The sequence below is a fragment of the Apteryx mantelli genome, chromosome 5 (assembly GCF_036417845.1).
Source record: "Apteryx mantelli isolate bAptMan1 chromosome 5, bAptMan1.hap1, whole genome shotgun sequence".
NCBI lineage: Eukaryota > Metazoa > Chordata > Aves > Apterygiformes > Apterygidae > Apteryx > Apteryx mantelli.
The window spans coordinates 79,803,841-79,823,104 of NC_089982.1; the positions used below are offsets into that span (position 1 = coordinate 79,803,841).

The window sequence follows — 19,264 nt, forward strand, 5'->3', positions numbered from 1 at the left end:
GTATTAGCCTCTTGTTCAGTGAGAGACAAACAACTGTGTTAACTGTACTTTCTTAATTTGTGAAGGGGGAAGCCAAATTTCACAGGGCAGTGAAAGTTGAAGGTAATTCTACCTGGCCGCTCCCCCTACAAAATCTGTTTTAGGTTTTCCCATAAAGAAGTCAAGTAAAATGGACAAATATTTATGCAGCCTAACAAGAAGTAGCGTGACGTAATGGTGATAAGGTAGTTCTAAGTCTCCAATTTGATTCCTGAGAACTGTGCTTCATACGTTCTGATGTCTGAGGGTTTGCTTTCCCTGTGGTCTCCATGGAGCTGTTTCTCCATACAAAACCGCTCTCCATATTCTCCACATCCAGGAAGAATTCCCTCAGGAAGTTCCTGAGGTATGGAAAACAGACAAATCAAACCAAACTAAAAAGCCATTAGCCTTTTTAAAGCACAGGCCAGAAAATCTGAGAAGTGTGTGTAATAAGAAAAGCTTAAGTATAATTTTTAATTCCCATCTGGTCAGCAGGTGTGTGTCCATTCTGTGAGTCAGCAGCCAGCAGACCCCTTCAGACTCCTCAGCAAACGATAATGGCATCAAAACCACTTGTTTTCATTACAACTAAGGTAGGGCACGACCACTTGGTTAGTTACAGTGATCTACTCTTTTATGGCTGGTAGCTGATGAAAGCAATTTGTAACAACCTGCTCTTCAGACATACATCCACCCCCCAAATAAACCCACTTTTCATCTTGTATGAGACACGGCGACATGTTAGCAACAGAAGCTGCTGTACTGATCTCACACCCGTGTTCTCTCACTTGCACTGACTCTTCCTTGAGTCAGGTCTACTTCATGGTCATCATCATGATAATCTAGCTCTCTCCTGTGGAAGTCTAGGCTCAACCAACACCATACTACCTTTAAAGCTATTGCAAAATTATTTTGATTAAGTTCTTGAAAAATGCTTACCAGCAGGGAACCCTAATCAATCCAAATCACAGACAACTGAACAAAATCTTTCCCTGAAAGACTAATAAGCAAAGAAAGAAGTCCCTCTTTCTTTGAGTATTTCAGAGATGTTTAGATGCTGCAGTTAACACATGTAAGCTCAACATCAAGTGTGTAGGATTGGTGTTTCTTCTCCATGTTTTCCATGCATACAATTAAAAATCACAGGACTGAGGAAAATTTGGCTGGCAAATATAAACTGGTATTTAACAGCTGTAATTTGATTGTTAATTTGAACATGGAAGAACTGATTAACATTTTATTAAAACAACTTCATTTTCAAAGTTTTAAAACAAACAAACCCACCCACGACTGACACTCTTGTTACACACAACTCAGCAAAAATAATAAATAATCATTCTGTATCAGCTAAATCTGTTAAAAGCCTATATGGAGAGAAAGAGACCAGCAAGAAAGACTATTTCTTCATAGGTCGAAATAAGTGGTTTCTATTTCACCTCGTGAACACTTGCATGAATGCTCTTTTTGTCACGTTTAGCTTTAAATCTTTTACATATGACAACAAAGCAGCTTTTTATGGCAGGAACTTCATTTGGATGTAGCATAAAAGAACAGATTATTTTTGTATGCAATAATAACACTGTTTTCCTACTTTTGTGCTTTTGTAACTACTGCATCAAAAAGGAGCAGGTAAATAACAGCTGGGAAGGCATCAGCACAGAAACTATACAGCCATACCTTTGGTTAGGTAACATGCAAGGCTTAAAATTCAGTGCCACTGTGCGCAGCGTGACACAGGTGAAACAGTATTCTCAACCCCACAAACAGAAACAGATTTTCTAAATGCTTCAAAATGTTATGTAGGGAATAAAAGAATCAGATTCCAATAAATTAGCAATGAATTTTTCTATTTTTTATCTCTAATGGTGACTGTTCTATTATATTTCACATTTCCGAGGCAGTTTTGCTTTTAATCAGCGTAAGGACAAAACTTGATAACCAGAGTAGCCTGCTTCCACGCTCATCTTCCCAAGTCAGGCAGCTTCCTCATATCTCCACTTGTAAAGTTGTAATACCATTTCCCTATACCTCAAAGTAGTATTGCGCAAGTAAATCCATTAATGCATGCACTGGGACGCAGACAAGAATTACAAATAACCTATTAGGGAGAAAGATCAAATGGTAAAGAGAAAGCCTATTAGCACATTGATATTACATAATTAGAATGGGATTCAGCTTTCAGACTAAAACACTCATTTATGTATCTAAACATAGGTGCCTGAATTCCTCCTACAGTAAAGATTTATTCAACACAACCAGTGGTGTCTGGAGAGCTAACGCACGCCCGTGTTTTATAACTGGAACCGCTCCCCAGACGCTGCTGACCTCGCTAAGGCACAAGTAGTGGAGAGAACGGTTGCTTGAAAGGTGGTGCTATGAGCTAGGTCAAACAACTGTTCCCTCTTTATATAGCAAAGCACATCTCAAACCAAGTCACTTCCGCATAGGGTTCACAGCTCAGCTTCAAACGAATGATGTCCAAACAACCGAGGGAGTAAGACAGGGCAGGAAGGAATACCTTATCCTAGTGTCAGCACCAAATTCTTTGTATGTCACAAGAACTGTGTCCCAAACAGCATAGGTCCATCCTTCACCTTATCCACCGTAGGGCTTTAAGCCATTGCAACCAACAGCTAAATAGCAAAGGCTATAATGCGGGAAATCACAAGTGGACACAAGATTTTACCTGTCCCCTAAGCCTGCTTGGAAATAACACCTCAATTTTTAAGTGGTCAGCAGTGCTAGCTCTACAGAGCAAAGCCGCTCTTCAGTGGAAGTAGGTAACATTGGTGCAGAGTGCTGAGAACCAGAGTAATCTTATGGAAATTATTTTCACGGCGCTGTTGCTCTTTCAGCCAAACGTTCTCTTTAGCAGCATGATGCATTTCAAGCAGCTCTGTGGTACCACGGGATGGCTGGTTTCTTGTCTCTTGCAGACATCAGGTGCAAGTGTAAATAAGGATTATACAAATGGGAGGTCGTTAAAAGTCTGGTAATGCTAATTTGGCATGACACCCCTAATGGGTTATATCTTCACACTTCAGTTATCTAATCACCTAAATTCTTTTAACAAATTTACATTTCATCTTACACATGGAGATTCAAATTGACTTGTTTAATTCTCCCTCCACCCAAACTGCACCCATGCTCAGCTCATCTTACATATTAAATATTATCAACAATTTGGGGGTCATCGTCATCAACTACATATACACATACACACGGACATTACACATGTGCATATATTTATGCATACAAAACCTCCCTGTCTCCAAATATCTCTTCCCTTCACACAGACGTTTCGGATCTCAAGAGAATCACAAATATGTATGCCATCAAAAATAGCATCTGAGCTTGAAACTTATTTTGTTGGTAGAATACTTTCATTTTCTTAAGAGCAGTGAAAGGAAATAAAGTGACTTTTAAATCAGTTATCTAAATGTCACATTTCAAAAGAGTTCCATGGCCATGATTTACACCCTTGTCTTACTACTTAGTGTAAAAAATTTGATCTGATGAGCTGTTCGGTTTTCCTGGTTTGTTCATGTAAAGTAACATGAGGAAAAGCCTTTGATTTGTTCACACCTTCTACATCACAGTCAGAATATATTTAAATTGAAGGTTTAATGTTGCAGTTAAGACATTCACTCAGACTTCTAGATCAGAGTCCTCGCAAACTAAACGTGAACTACACTACAGAAATGTAGCAAAACAAAACTTGGATTATATTAAGATACAGCTGAAGTCACTGCTAACTGCACTTGTATGTGGCACAAACGATCCTATTTGTAGACAGCTGACCTTGTAACACAGCTAAGTCTCCATGGTAGCATATGGCCATGAAGTCAATTTATTCTCATGTATTTTACTTTGATAATTCACTCTTCTAAACAAAAATGTGCCATAAGGATGCTTAGTTTGTTTTTTTCTCATTAAAAATATAAGCACAACTGAAGCCAGTAGAGCAAATACAGTTCTCAATTTTACTTCTACAGACCTGAAGTAATTACACAGAAGTCAGTTGATTTATGCTATAGTTATACAGTGGCTTCTAAAAACAGAATTTGAACTAGTAACTGACAAGTTGGTTCAAGAAAGCACTTAAGTACATAAAGATGGAAGGAAGCACATGCATAAAAGATTGCCTGAACAGATATCCTTTCCTGAACTGGGAGCCTACGTAGTTATTTTAAATGGCAGCAAAAAAGCTAAATTCCTTCAGGAACATCAGGAATGGTTCATTTGTTTCAAAGTATTATTTTTTTAAAACAAACATATCAAATAAAGAACGAGCAAGTGTGACCATTAGCTCCCACATAACTACACGCATACGAAAGATGAGATAGGTTTTGTATTCTGACTGTTTGGGCTTCTTCAATATAAAGTACATTCCTATTAGCAATAGTTTAAATATAATTTAGGAATTTCTTAATCCACTGAATATAGATTCTTATAATTTCCTTGGGCAGATAATATACTGCTGACAAGTGATTGGGTAGTAAGTTACAGTAAGTTTGTTCTCTTATCCTTCTCCAAGAGAAAGCATTCAAGGGGCAGCTATGTATTGGTGGTGTGACACAGAGTGGTAAGATGCTTTATTTTTTCAAATGTGAATACGTATGAGAGAGACAGGGAAGGAAAGGGAGACAAAGAAGGGAAAGGAGCACATTTCGCTTCCAGCTGGAAGTTGACAAGAAATAAATAGAACTTCCATATGTGAGGACTCATCAGGCTGCTGTTATGAAAAATCAAGCTCCAGTCCCTGGAACTGTTAAGAAAAAGACCAGTTTTGGCACAAGGAGCACTGCCAAAGCAGAAAAAAACCACAAAGGACCATGGCTATCTTAGTGACTAACTTCATTTGCTCATTTACTTATTCTCATTATTAATGTTTTTGGACTCTTTCTCACTAGCCACATACACTTAAGATGTTGTTCTGGAAGCCCTCTCTTCCATTATAGTCTCTCCGCAAGCCCACTTGTTAGCAGTAAATAGAACTTACGCAGTATTTATTTGAAGACTGAGGTAGCTGGAGTAGCCAACATATACTGGTATAGTTTTATCAAAATATAACAATTTTTTTCCATGAACAAAAGAGTAAAAGCTGCCCAGTTCCTATGAGTTTGTGTCCTGTGGCCTCTCCTGATGAATACATCCAGCTCCCATTTCACCCTCTATCCCATTTCAACCTCATCACTATCTCAATACTCCAGTTCCACTTCGTCTTCCCCAACTATTGGTTGGACAAAATACGTGCCTGTAGCTTGTTTCAAGCAATGCATGTGCAAAGAGGTCATTCAAGCCAAACCACAAAAAACAGTCATCTGCTCACCAGGGCACTGATTTAGTCTCAATCCTCTGTACAGTTGCTAATTTCCATATTCTTTAAAGGAATGTAGGAACTGAGGCATTTATCTCCTCCAATCAAACCGGAGCCGCCAATTGGACTTGTTGCAAGTCCTTAGGAGGGGAAAACAGACAGATACACAATATAATCAATGCAGGGCTTGCTTCCAAGGGTACCAAAGTGTCTTGATAGAGAAAGTCTAGATAGGGTGAGTTTAACTGAGGCACTATGAGGACTTCATGCCAGGAGAGGTCCTTGAGCTGACCCCAGTCACTGCAGAATACTACTGAACACCTTTCACTGTCTGTAGGCAATTTTGATGGCAGAAGACAGTCAAAAAGGTTACTATAGCCATATCTTTTGGGGTTTACACAGGCACACCCCTTAGTTTTTATCAAAAAGAAACAATTGGCTTATAAAGGTAAAAGCTGCAGCCTGGCTTCTATGTTGCAAACTGCATAAGCTAAAAATAAGTATGAACAGGAGTGAAAAAGGCAACATTACCCAAGCAATACATTTTAGGTCAAAACAATTCTTACATGAAAAACTATGATGAAATAAAGGAGAAAGAAACTTATTACAGTGTCTAAGGTTTTTAACTTTTACTTGATGGCAGCCGCTTTCTCCTTCTCTACAATGTATTAAAGTTTCTGACTGAGTCTTAAAATGCACCATGCTACACAGAGGCAAAGCTGCAGACACTTAATAAGCTAGATGTACAAAGGACAAGGAATAATGCACTGAAATTCAATTATTTTAGATGAACTTTCGCCAGTAACTCTCCTCTCAGTTTCACAAGAACACATTACAAGTATATATTTATTTCAAAAAAATCTTTAGAATGCATTAAAAGAAGGCTTGCTTCATTTAAATGAAGCAGACGAGCAAGATTATGTTTTGTCATCTGGTATGTGCTCAGTGGCTAGAATTCTGTGCTTAAAGGCTGAGCTCCATTTAACTTCTCGTGACAATGACACCACCATCAAAAGGAAAGCCTATGTTCTGAGCTGTAAATTGGCCACCTTATGGGAGTAAGTGGCTGCATATCAGCTATTAACGCAGGGAACAGTACAAAAATCTTACCCCATCTCACCAAACTGTTACCAGTATTTCTAATATCCAGGCTCATTTATAGCTCTACTTCACAATCCCTTCACTCTATACATCTTTTTATTTATTTATATATATATCTATATATCTGTATATCTTTAGCACACATATAAACATACCCAGAGCCGCTTCTTGCTCTAAACTAACAGTGGAACATGATGGAATGAAATAAGCTTCTAGTCTCGGTTGCTTTTGCTCCTAGAAAGTATTTGTTTATCTAGAGCCAATCGCTGCTGCCCTATCTATGTGTAATGACTTCCTCCTAGCAGCCGGAGAGATTACCCACCCCAGTGATCACTTTATTACTTCATAATGGCTGTTTATTTACTTTACTGCAGCAGTAACATGCAGGGATAAAGCTTTTCACAGCTGGGCAAACTCACCATATTCCTTACGCAGGTGGTCTGGAATGTGGGGCTCGTAACCTTCCTTCTCAGGGACCTCCACAAATTCATCATCTTCGTCATCGTCGTCATCAGCAGCATCTGAGGCTTTCATCTACAGAGATAGTATTTTTTTATTATTATTATTAACATGAAGACTGTTTTTCATTCCCTTCCACATTGAAAAATATTTTGCAGACATCACGATAGCCCTGCTGAGATTACTCTTATGCCAAAAGTATTTCACTAATTATGTATTTAATCTTTATCTAAGATTAGACCTTTGCTTAATGTTTTATCTCTAAAGCCATACTCTATCCTAAGGTATAAAAGAGGCTTTAAAGAAGAGATCCATAACTCCACATACAGCTAGTCTGTCAAAGTGTGAACCTATAAAATAAAACCAAAGAATCTTAAAATAACATTAAGATTTTGACTTAATAAGCAAATTATAGCCTTATCTCTTGTTTTGTTTTACTCATTTGGGTGCACCCTAACAGTCTGTGGCATGTTACATAGTATCACTGATCATTTAAGGGCTTAAAAACACACAGCAAGCAAACAGGAAGGGAAGCTGATGAACTGACAGGCTTAATTCTGACAGAAGTAAGAGCAGTCAGATTTGTCTTTATACCACAATGTTTCACTGTGTTTCTTCACAGCAGCACTCAAAATATTTTGATACATTCATTTCTTAACTAACTTTGTAAATCCCAATCTTTTATACCATTAGACTGCACAGATAGCTACGTATAAGACCAGCAAAACAGGATTTTTAAAATGTGCACTTAGTCTATACAGCATTCTGAAATGCAACATCTATGACTAGCCGAAAAATAAAAATGGAGCTCCTGCCAATTAACTAGGGCAATTAATTCATGTAAGTGGCTTCCTTTATTGCATTTCAGCTAACCACTACTGTGTACATACCAGCAAGCCTCTAAAAACTTTTCCTCGGTTTGTTTCATACCTGAAAATGCATTTTTCTGCTAGACTAAAAACGTTTGTGCCACCTCAGATGTGGTTTGTATTATCAGAGTTTTAAAATCCCAAATGCTGACTACCCTAAAAACACAGTGATGTTGGAGGTTTAATGCTCTATTTCTTTTGCCTAACTTGGGAGTTACCTGATCCTTAACAACATAATTAGCAAATTACTGTGTTTACCATGCACTTTTATAGTCTGGGAAACAATACAGGATATCCACTAAAAGCAGCCTTACCACAGAGCTCACTATCACTCTTTTTCAACTTCACTGCAACAAGCCAATGCAATAGGTAAGGAATGGCCTAATTTTTGTTATTTTCAGCCTCGTTCTTTACTTCTCCTCCTGCATCTGACTCATGTTGATATTCCTATCAACTACTCCTTGTTACAAGCACTAGAGGATACTGCAGGTTTTGCCTGCAGCAGAATTTTCCCAATTTAATTCACTACTCTAATCGTGTGTCACAGCTGCACAGCTGAGTTCCTTTAAATCATACATATACTCTGAAGCCACAAAACCTAGAAACCAACCTTGGTTTACTGAATGTAGTTAATAAAACAAATAAATAAATAAATAAATAACAGCATTTCTTTTTGGTCAGCATTACTTGCAAGCTGGATTGAAACTCATTTCCAATAAACAACATCGATATTAATATATGCTTTAACATATAATGAATGGATGGTGCAAGTTAGAAGCAGGATTCTTCCATTTGTTAAAAAAAAGATTTTGATTAAAGAAAGCTGCAGTTCTAAGTTAAAAAAAAAAAAAATTACTGTCCTGAAGAACAGAGTGGGTTTACTAGCACATCCTTACCAGAGAGTATCTAATTATTCTTCATTTTAAAATAATATCCCAGCATAATCATCTTTGAAAATAACCTGTTGTCAAAGACAACCACAAGGTAGTCTCTTCAGGCAAGCTACCGCTTCCTCTAATTAGCATGAGAAAAGAGCTGCCAGTCTCCCAGCTATGCTGTAGGATCCCGCATCATCCTGGCAAACTGTTTGTTTCCCGCCACAATCATTTTCCTCCTCTAAAGGGAAGAGGCAATTCAGGCCCCAGCTGGCACGGCCAAGACAGATACACGCTGAACCTGACCTCCACAAGAGAAATCAAAATAAAGTTCGAACGTAAAGAAAGGGTCAGACACTCTACTACAAATCACAAACTCGCAAAGGCACCAGACATGAAAGCAGCACGTCTGTGTTAAACTGCAACTTTTAAAAGACCTTTCTGATGACCTTTAGAAAGAAAAAAACCCATAAGGTTTTGTATGCTGTACAACAGAAAAGGGCTAGAGACTGAAGAGAAACTAGTTTGTTTGTATTTTGGTTTCAAAATTCTGCTGGTGTTGTCACTCCCTTTTCATCTATTATGGGCAATTTAATTAAGTTCAGAAATTACATTCACTCCTATTTCTCCAGCCAGAAGCAGGACAACATCATATTTTACATACTCATGTTCTATTCCTGATTTAGCTATTAAAAAGATTACACCAACCTAAAACTTGTCATGGATGATCCTAATCTACAGCTTTAGTCCAGAATGTAGAAGCAGTCTAACTTCTACATTATAAAATGGGGAAAGTAATTTCAGTGTATTTCTACAGTTTTTACGTAGCCTGTACACACATAAGAAGCAACAGGTTTACAGAACTGAGAAATAACCATGAACTAGTAAGAAAAAGAAAACTCAGTTCAGACTTACTATTTAACTTAAATCATCAAAAGGTATGTAAGATATAGTACTTGTATAATACAAGTACTCGTGCACATGACACGTCTGAGAGGACTGGAAAGAAGCCAGGAGAGCACTATTCCGACTCGAAATTTCCCCTAATTTGTTTAGACGTTGTTGGAGGCACTCAACTCTCTGTATATACTAACACACTAAAATGAAGTGGGCTTCACTAACTCTCAGCTTGAGAGCTGAATTAGAAGCAACTTTACCATGTACCTGCATGGTCTAAAACTTCAAAGCATGTGAAAAGCCTGAGCAAGAAAAGGCATAATCAGATGCAAATTCACTTTGTTTAGGTACAATCCATGAGCTGTGCGTTCAACTACTATAGAAAACATTAATCATAGGAAACTGTAATTTTTGTTATCAGTCTAACACTAATCAAAAGGGAAACCTGTCACTACCGCTGACCTGTGAAACGTCCCAATTATACTCTTCGGAAATGACAGGAGCACTTAACTTCCTCACTGAGTAAATGACGACGATCAATCAAGTTTGAATAACAATGAGCCACGGAGCTGAAAATTATTTTTTGTATAGAATCTACCCAGGAATTTATGAAAGGTGAAAAGCAACCCAAGGTTTTAGGGGCATTATGGCTTTCAGCTAGTGCAGTGCATATCAAACACTAAACAGAATTTATGTGTTTTAATTTTCTAAAAGGTAGATGTGGACTTGGTGCTACAATGCATAACATATAATGCCAGATTTTAAATATGGGGGTCATTTTCATAAAATATTATGCTTATTGTTCACACCCTTGAATTTCACTGGGGTCTTTTATTAAGTTTAGATTTCCTATTTAAAAAAAAATGCTTAGCTAACTATCAGGAATTAAGCCCTCTTTTCCCTTCAAACATAAAATCTTTATTTTGATATCCCCTTTAACAAGATAAGTTATTTTCCTTTTTGTTCTCAAGTATGGAAGTCATCACTGCTGGAAATTCAGAAGTTGCACAGGATCAGTGGCTAGTTATATCTCGATTTACTTCATTCCCGTGATAGTTCATCAGAAGCATCCCATTTACACTGTTTTTCCCACTCCCCTTCTGTGAAACGGAGGAGAGCAATATTACTACAGTCAGAAAAGTCACTTTTTTTTAATTCCAATTTTCAAACATCGAGAAAGTTCCAAAACAAACTCTGCAAATGCAGTATGAAAGTTCAGCCACCCGTTCTCTGCTTTGCCATTATAGGTAAACTTTTTTCAGTCAATTAAAAAAAAAAAAAAAAGAACACCCCCCAAACAATCAACAATCCATGATTATATCAGAATAAATAAATATTTAAAACAACATTTTAAGAGGTGGAATTAGTAAATTACAATCCTTTAGGAACATGTGGTTAGGCATTCACAAACAACAAAAACAAGACAATGAGAAAACAAGCAATCTACCATTTCTAATGCTTCATATATGAAGGAAAGTATGAGCTCAAGTGATAAAAACTTTTCTTGTAGTATACAGAATTAAACACCTTTAAGATAAATAGTCTATATCTTATTAATAATGCAACTGGTTGTTTCTCAATAACCTGTCAAAGAATGTGAAAAAAAGTCTGTGTTCTCAATCATTCCTAATTATCAGGTGATGCCATGAAAGCCACCAGCAGAGTCTGGCACTCTTTTGGAAATCTTAGCAGAGATGAAGGTGAACTACTTCCTCTCTAACACGAGGGGACGGTCCATTTAAAGGCAGACCTGGCAGGTTCTGAGACATCTGAGGCTACCTGCACCATCACTGCTCATTAAGTAAGCGTTTGATGGAGAACCAAAGTTTCTCAGTTCAGTGTCAATCTGCTCCGCAACAACACTGAAATTTGCTTGCATATAAGTGAATCTTATTTTTACAGAAATACATTTTTAATAAATTTCTAAAGTAGTAGAATTACTGACTAGATCTCTCACCCCAGAGGAAGCCTGATTTTAGCTAGCCAGTTTCTAGATTCTTGATGTGAACTTATTTGCGTACGAGAATACAGCAAAAAAAAAAAAAAAAAAGCAATTATAAACATGCATTATTTTCATTGATAGGACTAGAACAGAATATAGGGTTCAAATATTGTCTCCCCAGTTCTCCTAACTTTCATTAAAAATGACTTTAAATATTGCTGACTTTTCCAGGCAGACAAGTATACTTGGACCATTTGTTTCCTAACCCATTAAAAAAAAAAAAAAACAACAAAAAAAACAACCTTCCCCACACCCAGATGTTTCCTTCTCAAACTCTGTCTTATAAAAATTAGTACTTAAAACAGATACTGATGCCAGCAGAAATACAATCATATCTTCTACTTTGGAGTTATTACTCTGATGCCTCCAGCTGTTAGTGCACCTCCACGTAACCACAGGTGCAGTTAAGTGCCTCGCTCATTCATCCTAATCAGTAACAAATGCAAAAAACTGCACCCGCTACACAATACTTGGAAAGATATAAAGAAAAACTTTTGCTCCTTTTTCCAGTTTTATCCAAATTGATTACTACATTCTGTTAGGAGGATTTAAAAATCTGAGCCTCCGCAATCGTAATTAAAACAAGCAATAAAATGACTGAAATATACAATGCAATCAGTTTATAGCACTAGATGTGCAGCATTTACTAATTATTTTAGAAAAAGAAGGAAGAGAAAAGATAGCACACGAAGGAGTCATATCTACTTACTAAACCACCACTAGCAAACTATAGCTGGGACCATTAGATAAATTTTGTATGGTCTAATTAACTTGGTTTGCAATCTCAATTACTTTTCCCCCAAGAAATCACTTTTGTTCAGTTTTATGTGTCTGTTTCCCTTTTTTTTTAAAAAAAAAATGATGTAAGGCATCCTCAGACAAGTGAACTCTAAACTTCATTTGTCTTTCAGCAGGCTTGATGGCTATGCATTTAAAAACCCATTCTATCTTATAAACTAAAAATTAAATGTACTCAGCTGTGATGGTCGTCATTGCATCTGCTATTTATATGCTAATACCCTCACTGGAAGATCTTGCAAATTATTCCACCATGCCAATATCTCATGTGCATCTACTCAAAGCCGCCTAGGTATTTTTCTAGAGGCAGAAGATTTTGGTTAGGGAACCAGAATATTTATCACAGGACAACCTAGTTAAAGGGACAGCTTCAAACAAATAGATTTTTTATTTGACCACAACACAAAACTTACTTCAGTCTCATTAAACAAAATTTGGGGATATTCTGTGTAACCAAACCCTGAGTGGGTAAAAATAACTTCTCCAGTACCAGTAATAGGAACTGACTAGTCAAACAATGTCTCTTAAACTTAATGACTTTTACAAGGTCCTCCTAATCCATCCTTTTATATTATCCAACACAGGATGAAAAAAAAATAAACGCTGGCATTTTGACAGATTTCAGAACTGTGCTTGATTTTTCCTTTGATGACTGCAGCACAAGGAAAACGTAAACTACTAAAAGAGCCATATTTATAGGGATCTCCCCCCCACGCACTCCCTCCCCTTTGCTCCATGATTTGGGCATAAATTCAAATCCAGATAACTGCAAATTAGATGTGTAGCCTAGGCAAACCACATTTTATGCTTACTAATAAAAGTATCACCACTCATTCTATTTGTAGTCGCTCAACAGCACACAGGCTACTTGGGCAATCTGACTTTTATTTGGGAACACACTTTTTGCACTATTTCATAACTCTCAAAACATAGCAAAAATGCTTAAAGGGTTACAGTCAACATTAGCCAAAGTACAATGGTGGTGAACGGGCACATCTCGTTGCAAATTGCTTTAGCAATATAAGTTACCCAGGAACAGGAAAGGTTTGCCGGTATGAAGGCTGAAGTAGGATCAGGCCAGAGAAGCTATAGAGCCAACAAGTCAAGCAACCGGAAATCTTGTTTAGAGTCTGAGCTCCGACAGGAACGTACCCATTCCAGAGCAGGGTTCAAGAGATGTTTCCTATTCCCATAAGCAGTAGGAAAACCCTCATTTTTGTCACCAAACAAGAAAGCAGCTATCATAGAGCCGCTCTCGTGGCTACAGCGTTACTTGAACAGTGACTATGCCTCAACTACCCGTCCCTTCTTCTCCTTTTCTGACTAGGCATTTTCTTCTACCCACTGTCGCTGGTACACAAGTCTAGATGAAATTGTTCAAAGCAGTTGTTTAAGGCTGCAGTGGGGTCCACGACTGGCTGTATCCATTCCTGGCCAAAAAGCTGTTTTACGGTCTGATAACTCAAAGGTCATCAACCAAAAATACCTGTTTCTTTCTCCCTTCACAGAGAAGCCTTTAGGTTTTCCAGTGCTCTTCAGCTAGTCCAAGTCATTTATGAGATGATGAACCATATTTCCATGACCCCCGAAAGACTGTAAGGGATATTTTGAACTATTTAATTCCTTTATGACTCAGAGGCCTATATATGGTGATAAGTTTTAGAGTTGAGAAAAAAAAAATCTCATTTCCAGTTATCTTTATAAAATTTTAGGAAATGTGATTTTTATCTCAAATGTGGTATAACAAGATTCCCATTAGCGCTCATTCATGCAAAACGGTTCTACTGCATTTGATAGATTACCACTATAATTTAGACTATCCCAAACTCATGCGACTAAAACTTTGTATCCACCAATGGCTGTGTTTTGTTATATACTTTGCACACACATGCACCATAAAAATCAGCAACTAAATTGCACTTTACTTTAATTATCACTTTTATAAACAAATTTGCAATTACAGACTTTTAAAAAAATATTTCAGATGCCATGTTTTTAACAACTGGGTATTTGCCTCAATTAAATAAACCTAATTTATAACAGGCAACAAGTCAACAAAATATTCTATGCAAGAGCCACATGAGCTTAAGTATTTTCCTTATTGTGGATTTTAGGAACACAGATAACATTAGATGTGTATGTATTTACTTTAATGTTATCGCATCGACTAAATTTAAATAACTTACTATAATAAATTCTCTTGGTAGTGTTCCAAGCCTGAATATTTTTCTTTTCCTTTTTTATAAATAAGCTTTTTGCAGTCTACCTATACTGAACTTCACAAACATATTTTATTCACTTCAATACATTCTTTCCCCATGTAAGGCAGGATGGATAAAGAGCAGGAAGCGAATTTACATCTAGTAACTACAGAGCACACATTGCTCAGTATTCATGGATGAATCAAGGGAGATGACCCTTTGGCCTAGTAAACTGAAATACTTAACATAAGGGTTAACTTTAGATGATAGAGACATCCTACTTTATTTTACACTCTACTAGAAGAGCTCCAAATTGCATTGTGCGACCTGCGAATCAGATAGGAACCAGAGGTTGTCACAGTGACAACTTTAAAAATTCATGACTAGATTTGCATAGCAAGATATTTTTAATAACTCTGCAATAGCAGCAGGCTGCATACCCAGTGCAAAGCATAAAATATACCACAGCAACAGGCCGTTCTGTAAAAGAAAAAAATTAAAAATAAACCACACTAGCTGATTAAACGCTGTGACAAGAAAATACTGCTTTGAGTATTAATTCTACAGTGTTTTCTTTTTTGCTAGTCCCACATTCTGGTAAGACTTACAAAAATAGAAAAGCTTCTTTTTCTGAAATTTGATTAAGAAACACAGAAAAAAAAGAAGCCTCAGAAATAATTATTATATGAGGGTTAAAATGGGGGAGGAGGGAAGAGGAAGCATAAGCAACCACCTCTTCTGTATGACCTAGTTAACAGTTTGTGTTTACTTTTACAGTTATGGTTGACCTGGCTTTTTTGATAAATATCAGCTAGACAAAAAAAAAAAAAAAAAAAAAAAGCATCGGCTACTATTTTGATCAAGCTAACATTATCAAATTTTATTTACTCTGAACACATTATTGCTAATGATATATACAACCTGAAAAGGGCACCTTAAAGTGTAACATCAATTTAATTATCAAATATAAAAATATTTCTATTCATCTTTAGAAGAGATACTAACAACCAACGTTAAGTTACTATATCATATCAACATTAAAAACATCTGGTTTTCAGAGGGCAACTTTGTTAAGAGTTGGGGTGGGGAGGTTGTGTGCAATTTAAAAGCATCACCTGGGGGAAAGACTTCTTTTACAAAGATGTCTCTCTTGCTCCTTGGTCTGAGTATGTTCTAGCAGATGTGGGTTCAGGCATGGTGAGGGATCACTAGGGACAATGATTTACCCCCCAGAACCAACTTCTCTAAAAAGAAAAAAAGAAAGAAAGGAGGAAGTGAGTGTAAGAAACTCTGTTACACAAAACAGAAAGCAAGCAGCTCAACTGGATTCTCTATGGCTATAGAAGGACGCAGAAAGAAAAAACAATACAGCCTTTGCTTTTGATTGAAAAATCAAGTGCACGGGTTTTTTTTAGGCACGTACTAAAAGACAGACTTTAAGAAAGAGCTAAACTAAAAAATAATTAGGTAAAAATAACGCATTAACAGTGATAAAATACCAAGCTGTAGTTGAAGATTGGGGGTGGGGGGGAACAGCAATAGTCTTGCAGCCAAGTAATTGGCAGAGCTCTTGGCTTAACTTATTGCATATTAACATTTTTATTTTTTTTAATGTATTAAACCATTTTAAGACAAAATTATGATCAGCAAGTATTTAATTTGTAGACATCATTTATAACAACCACCTGAAATTATACTTTCAGAAATAATTGAGTTGTATTGCAGTAGGGGTTAGGGATCAGATTGGGGATCAGGTTCTGGACTATGCAAGGAGAACCTGCTTCAAATCTAACTATTAATGGCATTACTGAATTCAACCAGATGGTTCACATGGATAAAATTAAGCACATGTATAAATCAGGATCCAGGTCCACACTTAGATATGACAGCAGATAAGGAAAGGTGAAACACAAGGTAATTAAGAAAGTTAATGGAAAATATATATATCCCTGGCTGATGGTATAACTTGAGGTTAAAATTTCAAAATGTTATAAGCCTGTTAAATAATCACTCTGTTGACAGACAAATGAGCTAAACATTTCTTACATTATATTGCCTACTACCTTCTATTTGGTCATGTTTTAGTTAGCTTGAGTACTACACCTTCTACTGCTTCCCAAAGGCAGTTATATAAAAGATAAATATGCTCTCAGCATACAAAATAAAGCTAATGAGCTACATTTCTATTAATAACGTGATAATTTTAAGTATTATCCTAATCCTTTATGGAAGCAGTGTATATGAAACAGTGTGTAGGACTTTTAAAACAGAGTACATGTTTGTCTTAACTTTTAAAATTTCAATATAATTTGGATCTGATCAACTGCAAAGCAGACACTAAAGGAGAAGAAAAAAAAATCAAAATCTAGTATTTTAAGAAATGGGGAAACCACGAACAACAGAAACTATTTCCAACCAGGAGACAGTTTTGTTTTTTTTTTAAAGGAACATTTCAACCATAAGCAATTTATTCTTACAAAAGAGTTAAACCTCTGAAAATAGGGATTTCTATTACAAATACCAATCTTAGCCAATAACTACAGCAATACTGGTACAATAATTCATCTAAATAGAGTCAAGAACTAACTTATTAAAGTATCTCTAATGCTGCTGTAATAGGTTTGCCTGGAAACATATACAGACTGAGATGGTAGCTGGCTTTGGATAAAGGCGGTGTAGAGAAAAATGCCAGGCATGCAGTGTGCACTCCCTCTACTGGACACTGAGATTATCCTGAACAGGCATAAGAGAAAAAGCAGCATGTCCAAGCATCCACGTACTGTGAAATAAGAGCCCTTTTATAGCTTCTGCGCTCTGTCCTCAGATTCTGCTAAAATTTAGATTCAGATAAAAATGGATTTCAAAACTCTTGTTTATATTCTTGAAATACTTTTCCTATCAGATACCAACATCTGATTCATTCCCCAAACAAGCATTTAACTACGGTGAATGTAACTTGTGTAAGCACACAAAAACTCATTCTTGCCTTCAACCAACACAGTAAGACTGTCACTGTCTGTCCACCTCCCACCCTTTTAAAAAATAAAAACCCCAGAAGATATGTGTTGCAACTTTTGATCTGCTGGGGAGACACATTAACTCCCATCTACAGATGGGATATACTAACATTTATAAAATCTGTCCCAAGGGACTTGTTTCTAGACACTCAAAGGATAACCTTCATCATTTTTTTCCCCCTCTCCTCGTATGGCTCCAGATAGAGAAAAGAGCAGAAGGATGCCACAGCCGGCACGGTGTAAGTGTTACATATAATTGATAATCCTCCTTTTAATTAAGTCTTTCTGATGGTTTGAGTTCTTCACTATCATGGAGATAAAAGAGATGGTTATATCTGATGTAATATATATAAATATATATATAAACCGTTTCATACTATAAGATACAGTTAAAGTGTTTCACTGCATAAAGTTTTGTGCTTTCATAAAACTCCTGTAGTTCACAAAGCAGTGGGGCCTTACATTTTTTCCTGTAAAGATAAAGGCAAAAAGTGTCAGAGAAAATATTTTGTGTTAATTTTCTAACATGCTCTAATTGCATCAGGATACTGCCTGGTAGACTAGTGCTCCATAATCTAGAAAGTGGAACGAGAGACCATGAAAAGCAGCAAGTTTAGAGTTGTCAAAAGCAGCATGAGCTTTGATCTACAATTTCCTGTAGTAATCAAATAATTCTTCCGTGAAGACAGGCCAGGTAACCACTGACTTCTTCTTCCTAATGTAACTTATATCCAGCTACATTACTGGTATATTCATACGGTGCCACAGCATCAAGAATTACTCCAAATGTACAAGCCTTTCATCTCAGCCACATGCACGTGTACCTCGGCTCAGCTCAGCTAAATAACAGTACCAATGGTACGTGGCAATGATAAGGAACTCCAGGACCTTTCTCCTTCTAACTGGCAATTCAAATCTTTCCTGGGTTAAGAAATACAGTATTATCCTTAGAGTTAATAGTAACAAATCTCTTCCAATTCCACTGTACAATCTCTCACTAAAACCTTCCCTTTACCAGCTTTCTTGATCTCAATCTGTGGGTGGGTAAAGCCTTTCCTTTCCTCCTCTCCATCAAACTAAAATCTCTGAGAAGGCTTTCTAGTGCAAGAGCAAGGACAAAAAGGAAACAAAGCACAGAACAAAGATGAAAATGGGGGAAATTAGAGACCACAGGAGCACAAAGAAAAAGCAGAAAAGCAGAAAGGTTGAGGAGACTGAGCAGGCAACATTTCCAAGTTCCTACTTTTCTGTTTTATATTTGCCAGTAAAATAAAACCACACTCTCCCTGAAGGTAAGGCATGCCTGTGGTGCAGGATCATAATTACACTCAAAGAAATGAGCAGGTACACAAACAATTCACTTTTACGTTCTCCAGTTAACAACATATGTATTTCAGATTGCAATCACTAGTTGCCAAGCAAATTGATATCAAATGTCAAAATATTCAGGGCTGTCGGAGATAACTACAAACCAGCCAATTTACACAGGACCTTCTGCACTCAGACACTTTATTTATTCCCTCGCTCCAATTATTAAGTGCTCTCCTTTGTTTCTACATATGCTCATCTCTACACACATGCAGGTACAGCACTCACTCAAGTGTGCTAACAAATAATACCTGTAATACACTGAGCTCTGAAGGGGTAGGGTGGCTGTGAGACAGTACTCTGAAGGAGAGATTATTAGCAATTCGCTTGGTTCTA

General features: G+C 36.9%; 1 protein-coding gene across 2 annotated transcripts in view; it reads right to left on the reverse strand.

Moving 5' to 3' along the window:
* The window catches only part of UVSSA (UV stimulated scaffold protein A), a 57,507-nt gene that overhangs the window by 26,962 nt on the left and 11,281 nt on the right, over positions 1-19,264 (reverse strand). For both annotated transcript variants that reach the window (XM_067298343.1, XM_067298342.1), the window contains one exon: positions 6,862-6,976. In XM_067298343.1, the coding sequence (XP_067154444.1) occupies positions 6,862-6,976 (115 nt within the window). The remainder of the gene's footprint in view (positions 1-6,861; positions 6,977-19,264) is intronic.